The sequence below is a fragment of the Scyliorhinus torazame genome, chromosome 7, assembly GCF_047496885.1.
Source record: "Scyliorhinus torazame isolate Kashiwa2021f chromosome 7, sScyTor2.1, whole genome shotgun sequence".
Taxonomy (NCBI): Eukaryota; Metazoa; Chordata; class Chondrichthyes; order Carcharhiniformes; family Scyliorhinidae; genus Scyliorhinus; species Scyliorhinus torazame.
Genome location: NC_092713.1, coordinates 304,909,209 through 304,926,570, shown reverse-complemented (window position 1 = coordinate 304,926,570; position 17,362 = coordinate 304,909,209). Strand labels below are relative to the sequence as shown.

The following is a 17,362-nucleotide window of genomic DNA, read 5'->3' as shown; positions in this document are numbered from 1 at the left end:
CAGAAAGGCAAGGGGCGCGGTGTATGGGTATGGGGAGAAAGCCAGCAGAATGCTTGCACAGCAACTTAGGAAGAGGGAGGCAGCCAGGGAAATAGGGACGGTAGTGAACGGGGCAGGGAACCGGGTGGGAGACCCAGCAGGATTGAACAGGGTATTCAGGGACTTTTACAGCAAGCTGTATACCTCGGAATCCCCCACCGGGCCGGAGGGGATGAGGCGCTTCTTAGATGGGCTGACCTTCCCAAAGGTGGGCAGGGGGATGGTAGAGGGGCTGGGGGCCCCGATTAGGGCTGAAGAAGTAATGGGGGGCCTGAAGGCCATGCAGTCGGGTAAAGCCCCGGGGCCGGACGGGTATCCAGTGGAGTTCTACAAAAAGTTCTCGGGGATAGTGGGGCCGGTGTTGGTTATTTAACGAGGCGAGGGACAATGGGGTGTTACCCCCGACGATGTCGCAAGCCACCATCTCGCTGATATTAAAACGGGATAAAGATCCGGAAGCCTGTGGGTCCTATAGGCCAATCTCCTTGACTAATGTTGACGCTAAACTACTGGCCAAGATCCTGGCAGCCAGAATCGAAGACTGTGTACCGGACGTGATTGTGGGGGACCAGACGGGGTTTGTAAAGGGCAGGCAGCTGGTAGCCAACCTAAGAAGGCTACTCAATGTGATTATGATGCCCCCGGAGGGCAGAGAGGTGGAGGTAGTGGTGGCAATGGATGCCGAAAAGGCTTTTGACCGGGTGGAGTGGGACTATTTATGGGAGGTGCTGGGACGGTTTGGGTTTGGGGAAGGCTTTGTGGACTGGGTTAGACTGCTAAAGCAGGCCCTGGAGACTAGTGTAAGGACGAACAGGACGATATCGGAGTATTTTCGACTATACCGTGGGACAAGACAGGGATGCCCCCTCTCTCCATTGCTGTTTGCGTTGGCCATAGAACCGCTGGCAATTGCTCTGAGAGCGGCAAGGGGATGGAAGGGAATGGTCGGGGGGGGGGGGGGGGGGGGCAGAACACAAGGTCTCGCTCTACGTGGATGACCTGCTTTTGTACGTGTCGGATCCAGTGGCAGGGATGAACGGGATTATGGAAATCCTCAGGGAATTTGGCCAGTTTCCGGGGTACAAGTTGAACATAGCAAAGAGCAAGATGTTTGTGGTGCAGGCGAGGGGTCAGGAGAATAGGCTGAGGGAGCTACCGTTTAGGCTGGTTGGGGAAAATTTTAGGTATTTAGGGATACAAGTGGCATGGGACTGGGGCAGGATGCATAAGTTGAACTTGTCTAGGCTGGTGGAGCAAATGAGGAGCAAGTTTCGGAGATGGGATGCACTCCCGCTGTCACTAGCGGGGAGAATACAGACGGTGAAGATAACGAACCTCCCGAGATTCCTGTTTATTTTTCAGTGTCTCCCTATTTTCATTCCGCGGTCCTTCTTTAAAAGGATCAATAAAATCATCCTGGGATTTGTTTGGACGGGGAAGTCCCCGCGGGTAAAGAGGAGGTTGCTGGAACGGAACCGTAGAGAGGGGGGACTGGCGTTGCCAAACCTCAGCAACTACTACTGGGCGGCTAACATAGCCATGATAAGGAAATGGATGGTGGGTACGGGGTCGGTTTGGGAGCGGGTGGGGGCTGCTTCGTGCATGGGCACCAGGTTGGCAGCCCTGGTCACGGCTCCTCTGCCGTTCCCGCTGGCCAGGTACTCCACCAGCCCTATAGTGGTGGCGGCTCTGCGGATTTGGGGCCAATGGAGGAAGCACGCGGGGGAAGTGGGAGCGTCGGTCTAGTCCCCAATATGCGACAACCACCGATTTGTCCCGGGGAAGATGGACGGCGGGTTTCGTGCGTGGCGGGGGTGGGAAGGATGGGCGACTTGTTCCTGGAAGGGAACTTCGCGAGCATGAGGGCTCTGGAGGAGAAGTGCGGGCTGGCAAGGGGAAATGACTTTCGGTACTTGGAGGTGTGGGGTTTCGTACGTAGACGGGTCCCGTCCTTTCCACGCCTTCCACCAAGGGGGATTCAGGACAGGGTAGTTTCCAGGGGAGAGGGGAGAATCTCGGATATTTATAAGGAGCTTATGGGAGCAGAGGATACAGGGACTGAGGAACTGAAACTCAAGTGGAGGAGGAGCTTGGCGGGGAGTTGGAGGGAGGCGTATGGGCAGACGCTCTGAGGAGGGTAAATGCAACCACAACATGTGCCAGGCTCGGCCTGATTCAGTTCAAGGTAGTTCACCGGGCCCACATGACGGTGGCTCGGATGAGTAAATTCTTTGGGCTGGAGGACAAGTGTGCTTGATGTGCGGGAGGACCAGCGAACCATGTCCACATGTTCTGGGCATGCCCAAAACTCGGGGGGTACTGGCAGGGATTTGCGGACGTCACGTCCCCGGTACTGAAAACAAGGGTGGCGATGAGTCCAGAGGTGGCAATTTTTGGGGTGTCGGAGGACCCGGGAATCCAGGAGAGGATAGAGGCCGACGTTGTGGCCTTTGCTTCCCTGATAGCCCGGCGATGAATACTGTTGGCCTGGGGGGACTCAAAGCCCCCAAAGACCGAAGTATGGCTGTCGGACATGGCAAGTTTTCTCGGCTTGGAAAAAAATCAAGTTCGCCTTACAAGGATCACTATCGGGTTCGCCCGGAGGTGGCAACCATTCATCGACTTCTCGACTTCTTCACGGGGAACTAATCGTCAGCCGGGGGGCGGGTGGGGGGGGGGGGGGGGTGGAATAGTGAAGAGTATGGGGGGAAGAATAGGCGGGTCTATTTGCGAGAGAGGAACTGTTACTTGCACTATATTTTTGTAATTGATATTTGCACACTAATGTATATTGTTACTGTTTACAATGCCAAAAATACCTCAATAAAATTGTTTGTTTAAAAAAAAAGGTAGCAGGGATAATCCTGGAAACTATAGGCTGGTGAGCCTCGTGTCAGTAGTAGGTAAATTATTGGAGGAAATTCTCAGGGACAGGAATTATACCCATTTGGAAACAAATGTACTCATAAGCAATGGACAGCATGATTTTGTGAAGGGGAGGTCATGCCTCACTGACTTGATCAAGTTTTTTGAGAAGGTAACAAAGATGATTGATATGGGGAGAGCGGTGGATGTTGTTTACATGGATCTCAGTAAAGCCTTTGACAAGGTGCCTCATGGCAAACAAAAGGTGAAGTCACACGGGATCAGAGGTGAGGTGGGAAGATGGATACAGAACTGGCTCGGTCACAGAAGGCAAAGGGTAGCAGTAGAAGGGTGTTTTTCTGAATGGAAGGTTGTGACTAGTGGTGTCCCACAGGGATCTGTGCTAGGGCCTCTGTTGTTTGTGGCGTACATAAACGATTTGGAGGAAAATGTAGCCGGTCTGATTAGTAAGTTCATGGGTGACACCAAGGTTGGTGGAGTGGCAGATAGTGTTGATGATTGTCAGAAGACACAGCAGGACATAGATAGGTTGGAGACTTGGACAGAGCAATGGCAAATGGAGTTTAACCCGGACAAATGTGAGGTAATGCATTTTGGTAGGTCTGACATAGAGGGGAAATATACCGTAAATGGTAAAACTCTTAGGAATATAGAAAGTCAGAGAAATCTGGGTGTGCTGGTCCACAGATCTTTAAAGGTGGCAACACAAGTGGACAAGGTAGTCAAGAAAGCATACGGAATGCTTGCCTTCATTGGATGGGGCATTGAGTATAAAAACTGGCAAGTCATGCTACAGTTGTATAGAACCTTGATAAGGCTGCACTTACATTCCCTTTTGTGACAAATGGAGGGTCACAGGATTACTGGATTCTAAATATTGGGACAATTTAAGGGTTAAAAGCCTATGTTTACATTGTGTTTGACTGCAGTGGGCATGTTTTTTTAGAAAGGATTTGTTTTGTAAAGGCCTGGGAGCTTGTCGGAGCCAGAAGGTGACATTGACCAAAGAAATGTGTTTTTCGGTCTGGGCTAATGCACTGGGCTAATAACTGGAGAAAGCCACTGGGGAGTTAATGTACTTTCAGTCTGTCGAGTTTAATTGGTTTTTCAGCTTGGGGAGATTATGTCATTATTGGGTGGAGCCAAGGAAGGCAGAGAGTCAGTATTTGGAGAAGGCTTTGGGGAGAGAAAGGGTGAATTCCGATCTGTCTGACACTGAGTCCACAATTCTCTCACAGTAGGATAGTTATAAAAGAGTAATAATATTTAAAGCAGAGGAATTTTGTCTGGGGTCAAGGAAGAAGCTAAAATCGCCAGGTGAACCAGCATTTTGAAGATATTCAGCCAGAGTCCGAAGGGGTTGTAACAGGAGCCAATACTGTTTTATAAAGCAATTATTACTCTATGCCATGCTGATTTTAAGATCGGTTGAGAGCTATCTTGTTGTTTAATGGGAAATTGAGTAGTAGTGTTTAAGGGGGTAATTGTAAACTGTGAAGTTAATGAGTTTAAGATTGTATTCATAATAAAGTAATTAAAAAAAAAAACCCAAATCCCTATTTCTTCATGCAATCACTCCTGGAGCGAATCATTCTTTCCACACAGTCTTACAAATAAACTGAAATATTGGAGTTTCGGTCCAGTATCCGAGTCACTGTTGGGAACTGGTCTGGGATCGTAATACCTTCGAGAAAAACTCTGCACATCTCCCATCTACCTCATGAGCCACACCTGCGCCCACAGCTGTGTTTACCTCAGGTCTCCTAGTTCTCGCTGGAGGGACAGTTTGCCCTGTAGTATTCTCCACATTCGTTCTCTTTTCAGAATCCTCCTTACCAATCCCAACAAGTCCACTGGGCTTTCCTCGCAACTTCCAACATGTTGAACAAATGTGTCCCACTTTATTACAATGGTAACACTCAGCGCTTCCAGTCTCACCTTCGCCCTCAGTACCTTCCTTCTTGGTTTGAGGTAGAGCATTTCCAGCAATCCATTCCTTATCTTGGCTATCTGTCTTATTTTCCCTCTCCCACTTCCTATCCTTATCAAAATTATGGGTGTGACAGAACAAAGGTTTACATTTATGGACCAGCTCATGATCATCAGCTATTATTGCTGCTTGTGTAGCAGTGATAATCCCTTGGTTTTCAACATGGATTCTTATCACAGAAGCTAGTGAATTCTTTAATTCTTCCAAGAGAATTATTTCTCTTAGAGACTTATAAGTAGTTTCAACTCCCAATGTTCGTACCCACCGATTAAAATTGTTCTGCTTAACCCTTTCAAATTCAACATAAGTCTGCCTGGCTGTTTCCTCAAGTTCTGAAACTTTTGCCTACATGCCTCAGGAACTACTTCATATGCCCCCAGGATAGTCTTTTTTTTACCATGTCATAATCCTTAGACATGCCCTCTGATAGGGAAGAATAAAATTCCTGCGCCTGTCCCATCAGTTTACTTTGCATGGGTAATGTCCACTTTTCCTTCGGCCACTCCTTTTAAGTTGCTATTTCTCAAAAGGCATGAAGAATGCTTCTACATATTTTTCCTCAAATTTTAGTAGGGCCTGTACATATTTAAACATACACTAGGATATGGACTGGGAAGAGAAACTCCTCTCCCTTGACTCTCCTCAATCTCTGCCTTTAACTCCAACCTTTTACAATGATATTCTCTCTCTCTTTCTTCCCTTGCTTGTCTTTTTTTCATTTCCCCATCAAATGTCCCTATTTTAATTTCCTTTTGAAAAGCTCCTTCTTCTTTTTCTCACATCTCCATTTTAAAAAAAAACCCTCTCATGGTTGAACTGCAACCGCATTCTCTCCAGATCGGTTATCCCACCAGAAGGTGCTTCTGATGCTACACAACATGCATCACCTGCTCATAGGCTCCCTTGTATTTCTAAGAGACCCAAGCGCTCAACTACTACATCATACATCTCTGGCTTTTTAACTTTAACCGGGACCTCTACTTTTAATTCACTTGCCAATTCAATTAACTTGTCTTTTCAAAGCCCTTGTAAATAAACCAAGGACAAGTCCTCCACTGAAGAATGGTAGCTTCCAAATCCATCATGTTCTGCTATTACAAACCTGGTGCCTCTAACCCATACTGTACACCGAATTGTCACTGTCTGCCGTTCCAAAGATCCCAGGACTGAGCTCCAAACTATGTCACGACACCCTGGGCTAGTGCGCACCCAATTCTAGCCCCACTTGACCCGGAGTCACCACACAGGTGAAATTAGATTTTATTTAAATTACCCGATGCCCTTGGTTGAGTCCAGTCACCAGCTTTGTAACTTTAAAACACACGAGTAACCTTTTATTATGGATAATTAAATGGACGGAAATTTAACTGGCTCAGGCAGCACAATGGCGCAGTGATTAGCACTGCTGCCTCACGGCGCCGAGGTCCCAGGTTCGATCCTGGCTCTGGGTCACTCTCTGTGAGAAGTTTGCACATTCTCCCCGTGTTTGCCTGGGTCTCACCCCCACAACCCAAAATATGTGCAGGGTAGGTGGATTGGCCACGCTAAATTGCCCCTTAATTGGAAAAATGAATTGAGTACTCTAAAATGTAACTGACTTTACTATCCCTTTCCCAGCCCTCCCTTTCTAACTTGCCCCACTCTCTGCACACACAGACAACCAACACAGAGGGGTGGTGGAAAGGGAAAGAAAAATATTAATAAAAATAAAAGGATAAGAATCCTTGATGCACTGGGATGACCTCCATGTCAATGGTCTTCCTGAAGTTCAGGCTTTCGTTTGGTTACTGCTTCCTTCTAGGCTTGGAATGGTTTTCTCAGGCAAGGTTGTCTACCTTCTCTACACACTCAGCGTCATTTCAGATTTACACCAAAAGGCACTCACTGCTTTCAGATCAATGGAGCAATTCTTCACTTTGGCCAGTAGGAGAGCGAGTTCCTTTCACTTCCGATGTCTAAACATTTGTGCCCGGTTCTCTCAGAAAGCATCACGCAGGAACCGACCACTGACCGTAGTCAGGCAGAACACTGTCCCTGGCTAACCTGCCAGTTAAACAATCACACAGACTCCCTCCAAAGCTGGTTCCGAAGAGCCACTCGGTGCCGAGGAGTTTGGCTTCTTTTCTCCAAATTAAAGAACCTGGGAACACAGTGTCCTGGCAAGCAGGCTGCTTCAGCCATGTACCCTGCTTAAAGGTACATCCCAATTATGGTTTAACTGACCAAAAACAAAATACCAGAGGAAATACACACCTCACAGGTGCACTTATGGGTGGATGGATGACTGTGAAATACCATCAGCTGTATGGGCACGCACCAGCACAATCAGTGCCATCTTTTTGGCTTTGATACATGTGGGAGTGTTGAGTGTGCGGCTGCAGCCTGTCAGCCTCCCGAGTGTCAATCGCAGACCCGTCCAATCCCGCAGTTTTTCATGGGAATCGACTGTGTTCCACGCAGCGCCAGTGCTCGCCCCTCAATGGGAGCGGGAGCGGTCCAGGTGCGACACTGATTCTTCTATCGGAAAAGTCCACGGGATTCTCCATTGGCGCCAACACTTAGTCTCAGAAACGGAGAATTCCACCGAGGGTTTCTTCACAATGGTTGTGCCAGCAGATTATCGATATCTCCGATGTTTTTCTCCTTTATCCAGATCCTCCCGACATTGATCATAGTCACAGGGACCATGGTCAATCACTGTCCAATCTGAGTCATAGCAACATCCACATCTTCACACTGCAGACCACAGCAGCTTCGCCGCTCTCACAATTCTTAGGCTTCCACCTAATTAGCCTTTTGGACCATCAGGCTTTGCTGGTGTCTTCATAGAATGCAATCCCGACAGTGCAGACGGAGGCCATTCGGCCCATCGTGTCTGCACCGATCCTCTGAAAGGGCCTGGATTACAGCAGAGGTCTTTGGAGAGAGGCTTGAACCCTCAGCCTTCTGCCTCGTGTTTCCGCGCACAGGGGGATTTGTTGCAGGGAATGGTTGACACTGAGATGACCGTGTAAGGGAGAAGTAGACAAACATGCAGAACGAAGTAAGATGCATAGCTGCAAGGAAAGGACACGATAATAGAATTAGTCCTCTGTTGCTGTACACCAAGAGGCCTACTCCTGTCCCCAAGCCCCAAGTTCATAGACCAGGTGCAACATTTGGTGCAGCACCAAATGGCCCGATGTTCTTAAACTTGAATACATAAGAACATAGAGCAGGAGTAAGCCATCTGGCCCCTCGAGCCTGCTCCGCCATTCAATGAGATCATGGCTGATCTTTTGTGGACTCAGCTCCATTTTCCGGCCCGAACACCATAACCCTTAATCCCTTTATTCTTCAAAAGACTATCTATATCTTAAAAACATTTAATGAAGGAGCCTCTACTGCTTCACTGGGCAAGGAATTCCATAGATTCACAACCCTTTGGGTGAAGAAGTTCCTCCTAAACTCAGTCCTAAATCTACTTCCCCTTATTTTGAGGCTATGCCCCCTAGTTCTGCTTTCACCCGCCAGTGGAAACAACCTGCCCGCATCTATCTATTCTATTCCCTTCATAATTTTATATGTTTCCATAAGATCCCCCCGGATTCTTCTAAATTCCAACGAGTACAGTCCCAGTCTACTCACCCTCTCCTCGTAATCCAACCCCCTCAACTATGGGATTAACCTCCCTAAGTGAATCTCCTCTGCACACCCTCCAGTTCCAGTACGTCCTTTCTCAAGTAAGGAGACCAAAACTGAACACAATACTCCAGGTGTGGCCTCACTAACACCTTATACAATTGCAGCAGAACCTCCCTAGTCTTAAACTCCATCCCTCTAGCAATGAAGGACAAAATTCCATTTGCCTTCTTAATCACCTGTTGCACCTGAAAACCAATTTTCTTGGAAGGTTCTCCACTGTTCCTCAACTGTTCCACCATAAAGTCTTTGCTCCCAGTCTACCTTAGCTAGTTCTTCTCTCATCCCATTGTAATCTCCTTTGTTTAAGCACAAAACACTAGTGCTTGATTTTACCTTCTCACCCTCCATCTGTATTTTAAATTCCACCATATTGTGATCGCTCCTTCCGAGAGGATCCCTAACTATGAGATCCTGAATCAATCCTGTCTCATTACACAGGACCAGATCTAGGACCGCTTGTTCCCTCGTAGGTTCCATTACATACTGTTCTAGGAAACTATCGCGGATACATTCTATAAACTCCTCCTCAAGGCTGCCTTGACCGACCTGGTTAAACCAATCAACATGTAGATTAAAATCCCCCATAACTGCTGTACCATTTCTACATGCATCTGTTATTTCTTTGTTTATTGCCTGCCCCACCATAAGGCTCCTTCATTAAATGTTTTTAAGATAAAGATAGATAGTTTTTTGAAGAATAAAGGGATTAAGGGTTATGGTGTTCGGGCCGGAAAGTGGAGCTGAGTCCACAAAAGATCAGCCATGATCTCATTGAATGGTGGAGCAGGCTCGAGGGGCCAGATGGCCTACTCCTGCTCCTAGTTCTTATATGCTTGCTCCAGTGGCCCCAGACTCTCAGGGCCGCCACTACCACCGGACTTGTGGAGTACCGGGCCGGCGAGAATGGCAGAGGTGCCGTAACCGATGCCCCCAAACATGTGTCCTTGCATGATGGCACCTCTACTTGCTCCCATACTGACCCCCCTCCCTTGACTGTGAGCAGCCTCTAGCTTCACAGCTGAAGACTATTGGTAATGAGGATTGGCTAAGTTTATTGTGAGAACAATTCACAGCTACAAGTTGTGTTTGCTGCTTGCTCCTGCTGGTGGCTGCAGATGCCTGGAGGCGGCTGTTGCGGTTTCCTTCATTTTCTATAGCTGGAAAGAAGGACAATTTTTTCTAAGATACCTGGGTCCTGGAACACCGAGCTCAGGGGGACGTACGAATCTAGAAAGCAATCCGGTTTGAAGCAAGAAGATGCTGCAGGATCTGGTGCGCGACATTGATCCGAATGGTCCACCCGATGATGCTATTGAAGAGATGCTTTTGCAGGTTGCTGATGCTCTTGTTGGTGTGGTGAGTGCTGCATTTAACTGGCACGTCACCGTGGGTTAAACACACTGGAAGTCAAGGATGTTCAACTGCACCTTGAGCATCAGTGGACTATGTGGATGTCAGGATTAGGTTCTGGTGAGATTGGGCCGTGTGGGATAGGCTTGCACAGCTGCGGCTCCTGGGCACAGAATGGCACTGATACGTGGATGTGTTTTTGTTGGTCTTCCCAGTATTATTCGTTGATTTTTGTATTTCAACTACTCACTAATGCAAATATAACGACCCAACCCACCCACTTTTATCTAGTGCAAATTATCTTAAACCCCTCCCCTCTGTCAACTCCTCCAACAAGTGCGAGGAGCTCATGCATGAATTTGTCACTAAGGTGGAGACGACCTGATCAGCCATTTTCTTCTTTCCATTAGCCTACCTGGCTAAATCTCCTTTCAGGTTCCACCTGGCCCAGCCCTGAACCTGTCCACAAGACCCACCTCCAGGTGCCTTTAGTTACGAACGGAGGCGTTCAAGTCTGATGACCCTGACCGATATAGGAAATTCAGGTATTTAACAAAATTTTTTTTTAAGAGTACCCAATTAATTCTTTTCTAATTAAGGGGCATTTCAGCGTGGCCAATCCACCTCACCTGCACATCTTTGGGTTGTGGGGGTGAAACCCATACAGACATGGGGAGAATGTGCAAACTCCATACGGACAGTGACCCAGGGACGGGACTTGGACCAGGGTCCTCAGTGCCGCAGTCCCAGTGCTAACCACTGCACCACATTCAGGAAATCCAGATATGACGTACAGAGTCATCAGGGACGCCAAAAGACAATACCACACCAAACTAGAGTCCCAGGCCAACGACACAAACCCACGACGTCTATGGCAGGGCTTACACAAGATCACAGGCTACAAAGCAAGGCCAGGTGGAATATCTGGGGCTGGAACATTCCTCCCCGATGAACTGAACAAGTCCTACTCCCAATTTGAACAGTGGAATGTGGCCAACCTGCGCGTGGGCAACGGGCAACAAAATGTCTCATTGGCCACACTCGGAACCCACTGACCCGGGACCTCAGAAAAACAAACACCCCCATCTCAAATTCCATACTCCCCCCTCCTGAAACATTCTCTACGCCAGGTTTGTACAACACAGTCCAGCCCTCTAAAGGTCTGTCTCTGGTCTTCCAGCCACCATGGTGATCAGTTTAAAAAAAATGGAAGGTACCATTCTGATACTTATAAAGTGTTAATATTTCTGCCAGCTTTTCCTGGCAGCAATATTCAAAAATGGAGATTGTATGTGGGGGGTACCAGGCTGTGCTGCTGGGACTGGGTTAATGATCGGGCCAGGGATCAGGAAAAAGGGGTGGAATACCAGATACCAAGGCAGGCCAGCAGCACGGTTCAATTCCCGTAACAGCCTCCCCGAACAGGCGCCGGAATGTGGCGACTAGGGGCTTTTCACAGTAACTTCATTTGAAGCCTACTTGTGACAATAAGCGATTTTCATTTTCACAGTCTGGAGAATGGCCGTCACCATGTTGAAAACAGGAAGTGAGCGAGGTGAGAGAGAGGGGGGTGGGGAGAGAGAAACCGAGGGGGAGCGTCACCATCACTCCCCACCCCCTACTCATACAATCCCATAAGCATCCTCCACTTAGTTAAAGCATCCCTGGCTCTGTGATTGAAAAAGAAAATTGAAATTTGGAACCTTGCATCCTCCTCTACATGCTATAAACTGATAATGGCCCCACTGCCTGGTTAACGGAAATAAACCACCAGTTGTGGTGGTCATAAGCAAATTCCTTGCTGACTTTTTAAGCCAGGGTGGGGTTGAGGGAATGGGCATTGGGAATTGGGGGGTGCAGCAAAATGCAGCCCTCGGCAATAAGTTCCAATCAGAGAGCTCAGATTCCAGCCCCCCCCACAGCATGCTTTCTAGTGGCGGACGTATCTCGCCATGGGCAGCCAGTGGAATCTTCTGGTCCCACCCAGTCTCTGGGGAACATACTGAGGGGGTGGCCTTCAGTGGGCCTGGAAGATCCCGACAGTGGTAAGGGCTGGAAAGTCCCCACCAGTATATCTGAATACACAGAGCAAATGTAACAAGGTGGAAGAACTAATGGCAAACATCGGTTTGATCCAATGACCATTACAGAGGCACCACATGGTGACAAAGATTGGCAACTATCCTCTATTCGAGTATAGAGGAAGGTATTGGGGGATCCCTAATAGTTAAAGGTGACATTAGGATAGTGGTGAGGAAGGAGCTTTGTCCAGAAGATCAGTTGCATTTAGTATGTTTGGAGATAAGAAATAATTAGGAGCCGGAAACACTGGTGGGACTAGTTTATTTTATTTAAAACCTATTACATCCCTAACCTTTCAAAGATGTGATGAAAAGTCAGACCTGAAAGGTTAATTCTGCTTCACTCTCCCCAGATGCTACCCGACCCACTATTTCCAGCATTTTCTGTGTTAATTTTCATCATTTATTTCTCTGTGTCAGCCCCAACATGAAAGTACATTTTTATAATTCATGCATGGGATGAGAGTGTATCTAGAAAGACCGGTATTTATTGCCAAATCCCCAGTTGCTGCATTTGTTGTTCTAGGTAGTAGAGGTCACGGGTTTGGAAGATGCTGAGCTGGATTCTCCAGTCTGCCAGCCGCACGTTTCCTGGCGGTGAGATTCTCCACTTTGGCTGCTTATCAATGGGATTTCCCATTGTAGCCACTCCATGCCACCGGGAGACCCACGTGGGGGGGGGGGGCACTGCCAGGGGTAAAAGAGGATCCCAACAGATGGAGAATTCCGGCTGCTGTCAAAGGAGCCGTGGCAACTTGCTGCAGGGCACCTTTTATATGGCACACACTGCAGTCATGGAGCATTGGTGGTTAATGTGGGTGGTGGAAGGGGTGCCATTCAAGTGGGTTGCTTTGTCCAGGATGGTGTTGAGCTCCTTGACTGTTGTTGGAGCTGCAGTCATCTAGGCAAGTGGAGAGTATTCCATTACACTCATGGCTGCCAACTATTAATAGATTTCTGGAGGTTTCATTGAGAGATTTGCCTCACCTTCCAGCCATTAGTTAGCCAACACATCCATCCTTGTAACGTACGGCCGTCGTATGCAAATTTGAAAGCAAAAAGACTGGGTGATGCCTGACAGTCAACAAGCAGCTTTTCCACCAAACCACCCCCCCACATTTTCAATATTTTAATATCTGCTAAAGAGAAATGTTCACAGAAAATGGCAAAAAACAGCCCTTTTAATGTCCCAATGATTTTTCTTCAGGGTTGTACATAGATATTGATCTTCTATTCCTGGAGACTCAACACCAATCCTGGAGGTTGGCAACCTTCCACACTCTCCTAACTTGTGCCTTGTAGATGGTGTGAAGACTTCGGGGAGTTAGTTTGGTGTCCAAGTCGATGTTGGGTGGTCCGTCCCGTTTCATTTCTGTTAACCTTTCTGTTGCTGTTTGGTACAACCAATCGGCTATTTCATGGGGCAGTTAAAGGTTAACCACATTAGGTGTCTGCAGGCCCAGACCATGGCCATAGTGGATCAGCTGGGATTTTACAACACTCTCGTAGTTTCATGGTCGCCAATGTTTTAAAAAAAATTTAGAGGACTAATTCAGAGAGTCGGAACTGGGTTTGAAAGATCTGCAGAGCTCCCAATCACAACGAGATATTACCAAAAACATTGTCTCGTGTCAGCAGTGTTCCTTTTTCTTTTAAAGTTTAGAGTACCCAATTCATTATTTCCAATTAAGGGGCAATTTAGCGTGGCCAATCCACCTAGCCTGCACGCACATCTTTGGGTTGTGGGGGGGGGGGCAAAACCCACACAAACACGGGGAGAATGTGCAAACTCCACACAGACAGTGACCCAGAGCCAGGATCGAACCTGGGTCCTCGAGGCAGCAGTGCCAACCCACTGCGCCACCGTGCTGCCCGTCAGCAGTGTTCCTTGGGAACAACTTGGGAGTTGTGTTGGATACATTTTATCTGGGTTCTGGGAAGCGGGGGTATTGCCTGTCAGGAATGAAACTTCCTGGGTAATTCCCACGTAGATCAGGACTTCCACAGGTTCCTGACGAGCAACATCTGTCGTACTTCTAATCTCTGATGATCTGGAGAGCAGAAGATTTGGCCCAATGATTTTCCCCCATCCACAATTATGCATTATTAATGATACACATTTATTATCTACAAACTGGACCTCATTTACAGATTGTTGTGTAAAATAGTACAGTTTATAAAATGAATATATTAAATTATTTCATCCATTCGCTGTGAACTTTATTACTGTTAACATAAAAACACCTTGGGAGTAGAATTCCTCTCACTAATAATTTTACATGAAAAAGTTGCTGTGATCATAGAGAATCCTCCACTGTCCACTCACACCAACTTCCACGGTCCAATTATTGACATGGCAACAGTCAGACCCTTCAACCTTGGACTATAAATAAGAATAGAATCTGGTACAGCATTGATTTGGTTGATAAGGTTTTAAAAACAAAAATCTGCATTCATGAAGCAGAGTAAATGAATGAGTTCTTGACTCAAAAGTAGCTTTCAACAAAGCCCCAGAGGGTCTGGATCACAGCACTAACATCCAATTTGTTCTGTCAAACTTTCACACCAACCATTCAGCAGGAAAAGGGTCAAACTGACAATTGAGAGTATTGAATACTAGCCCTCACAAATTGAGATCCGCTCCCCCACCCTGTGAATTAGCAAATCTACATGGGAAACAGTGATTTATCCAGCACCCATTTCTAAGGAATTCACACAAACTATGACTCCAGTTAAATATTTCAGGAGTTGTTTAAGAACCAGCAATCATGCTTGCATCTGAAACACTCCTGAATTTAGTGGATATAAAATTGTCTCTAAAATGAGTAAAAATGAGTACGGAAATGATTTGGGTAAATCCCCGATTTGAGACATTGTTCAGAGACCCTCTTCATTTTCCAGCCTCGAGTTAGAGATGCTCCGTACCCCCCCCCTCCCTTCAATTATAGACACTTCCCAATCCTACCCTTTTCAATTAGAGATGCCAGCCATCTCACCCTTCCCCATCCACATCCTGCTTCACTTAGAGACAAGTCCCTTTCTTCCTCCGAAGCGCAAGTGTCCATCATAGTCAGCACCTCACGGTGAATACATTTAGCAAGATACAGGTTAAAAATGGTGCCACTTGTAATAAATTGGACCAGTGTGCATCAGAATGGAAGATCGCATTATAAATAGATTTCAGTTGAGTATAAAATGGTGTCATGTCAGACACGAGCTGTTCACGGGTGCGCCAGTGCACACAGTTTTTTTTGGGGGGTAGGAAAGGAGGGAGTTTGCCTCACTTGAGGTTCCCCCTCTACTGCTCTTCCTGAATTGACCAGCAGGTGTTGGGAGTCTTTCTGCGATTAAATTGATGATCCAAGAACAGAGATTCCACGAGACGAACTGTTCCAAATCTGGAAGGGAGCCGCACTTCATCATGGTCAAAACTAAATCTTATCTCCTGTTAAGTCTCAGCTTTCTTTATAAATATCTGAAAGAAATATCACAATATTTTAATAAATAAATGTGATAAAAGACACCTTTTTGTTACTTGGAATTTTGCAGCACAGAAACAGACCGTTCAATAAACTAGTCCTTGCCCATGTTTTCGCTCCACGCAGGCAGCCATCCGCCATATCAGCATAATCCTCTACTAATTTCTCCCTCATTGGCTTATCGAGCTCCTGCTTAAATGCATCAACGCTATTTGCCCCAGTGACTCTGTTTGCAAGGGGGTAGGAATACAACAAAAAACTGGAGAAGTCTTGCTATGACTGTTCAGGGCATTGACGAGACTGCACTTGGAGGACTGGCCTCCTTGTTTAAGGAGGCATTGGAAGTAGGTTATAGAGAAGGTCGTCCACGAGGCTAATCCCTGGCATGAAGGGGCTGGTTTAGGAGGGAAGGCTGAGCAGATTGGGTCTGCACCCGTTGGGAGTTTAGGAGAATGAGAGGTGATCTTCAATTCTGAGGCGGCTTGATGGGGTGGATGCGGAGAGGAAGTCTAGAATCAGTGGCAGTTTGGGTCTCCCATTTTAGACAGATATGAGGAGGAATTTTTTCTACCAAAGTTTTTGAAACCCTCTCCCCCAGCAAGCAATGGAATCTGGGTTGTTGAATATTCAAGGCCAGATAAAACAGGTTTTTGATTGACAAAACAGCCCAGGTGTTACGGGGAACGGAACATTAAGGCCACAATCAGATCAGCCATGATCTTATTGAGTGGCGGAACAAGTTTGATGGGCTGAATGGCCGGCTTCTCATATTCCTTTTGATATTAAAGTCACTTCCACATTCTAATCACTCTCTGGATTAAGAGGTTTTACCCAAATTCCCTATTGGATTTACTAGTGGCTATATTATATTCATGGACCCTGGTTCTGGGTCACTCACAAATGGGAACATCTTCGCAGCATCTATTATGTTAAACCCTTGTATATTTTAAGGACCATCATAAGGATAATCGTAACCACCCCACAGCTTCTTTTCCACAGAAGTGAGCCAGCATTAATAAAACAATCAAAACAAAATACAGAATTACAGCAGTGCAGAGAGAGAGTTACTGTGGGATTACATTGCCACTACACTAGATTTTGATCAATTCAAGTGACAGCAAGAGGTGCTGAGCAATTCTGTGGTTCAGTGGGGAACACTCCCAGCTCGGAATGAGAAGCTTGAGGGTTCAAGTCCTACTCCAGAGATGTGGACACAAAATCCTAGGCCGGTGCTGTCAGGGGAGTGCCGCGATGTCAGAGGAACTGCCTTTCAGATGCAGCCCCATCTGCACCCCCACCCCCGGCAGATGTCAAATATACATGGTCCTACTGGAAGAGGAGAAGGGGTATTCTCCCTGGTGTCCTGAGCAAATATTTATCCTTCAACCAACGTGACCAATTATGGATTTTCTAATCATTTATCACATTGATGTTTGTGGAATCTTGCTGCGCACAAATTGGCGGCTGCGTTTTCCTACGGTACCACAGTGGCTGCATTTCAACAAGCTCTTAACTGGCTCTAAAGCACTTTCGGATGTCATGAAGTTGGGAAATGCACTTTAGAAATGCGAGTTCCTTCCCTTTTTTCTTTTATTCCCATCCTTGAGGTGGACAAGTATAATTCCGGACCTAAGGAATTAGTCACCACAATACGATAGTGACTAATGCCATCCGGACAGCCTCCACGCCTCACGGGATTCACTCTGGCAGGACCAAATGACACTCACGGAGGTATGACGGGCAGCACGGTAGCATGGTGGTTAGCACAATTGCTTCACAGCTCCAGGGTCCCAGGTTCAATTCCGGCTTGGGTCACTGTCTGTGTGGAGTCTGCACATCCTCCCTGTGTGTGC

At 47.0% G+C, this 17,362-nt stretch overlaps 1 protein-coding gene across 1 annotated transcript in view; it reads right to left on the bottom strand.

Annotated features, from left to right (window-relative positions):
- Positions 1-12,281: 12,281 nt before the first annotated feature.
- The window catches only part of mgat4b (alpha-1,3-mannosyl-glycoprotein 4-beta-N-acetylglucosaminyltransferase B), a 452,622-nt gene continuing 447,541 nt past the window's right edge, over positions 12,282-17,362 (bottom strand). The window contains exon 15 of the mRNA XM_072512689.1: positions 12,282-15,505. Coding sequence (XP_072368790.1) covers positions 15,479-15,505 — 27 coding nt within the window. The 3' untranslated portion in view covers positions 12,282-15,478. The remainder of the gene's footprint in view (positions 15,506-17,362) is intronic.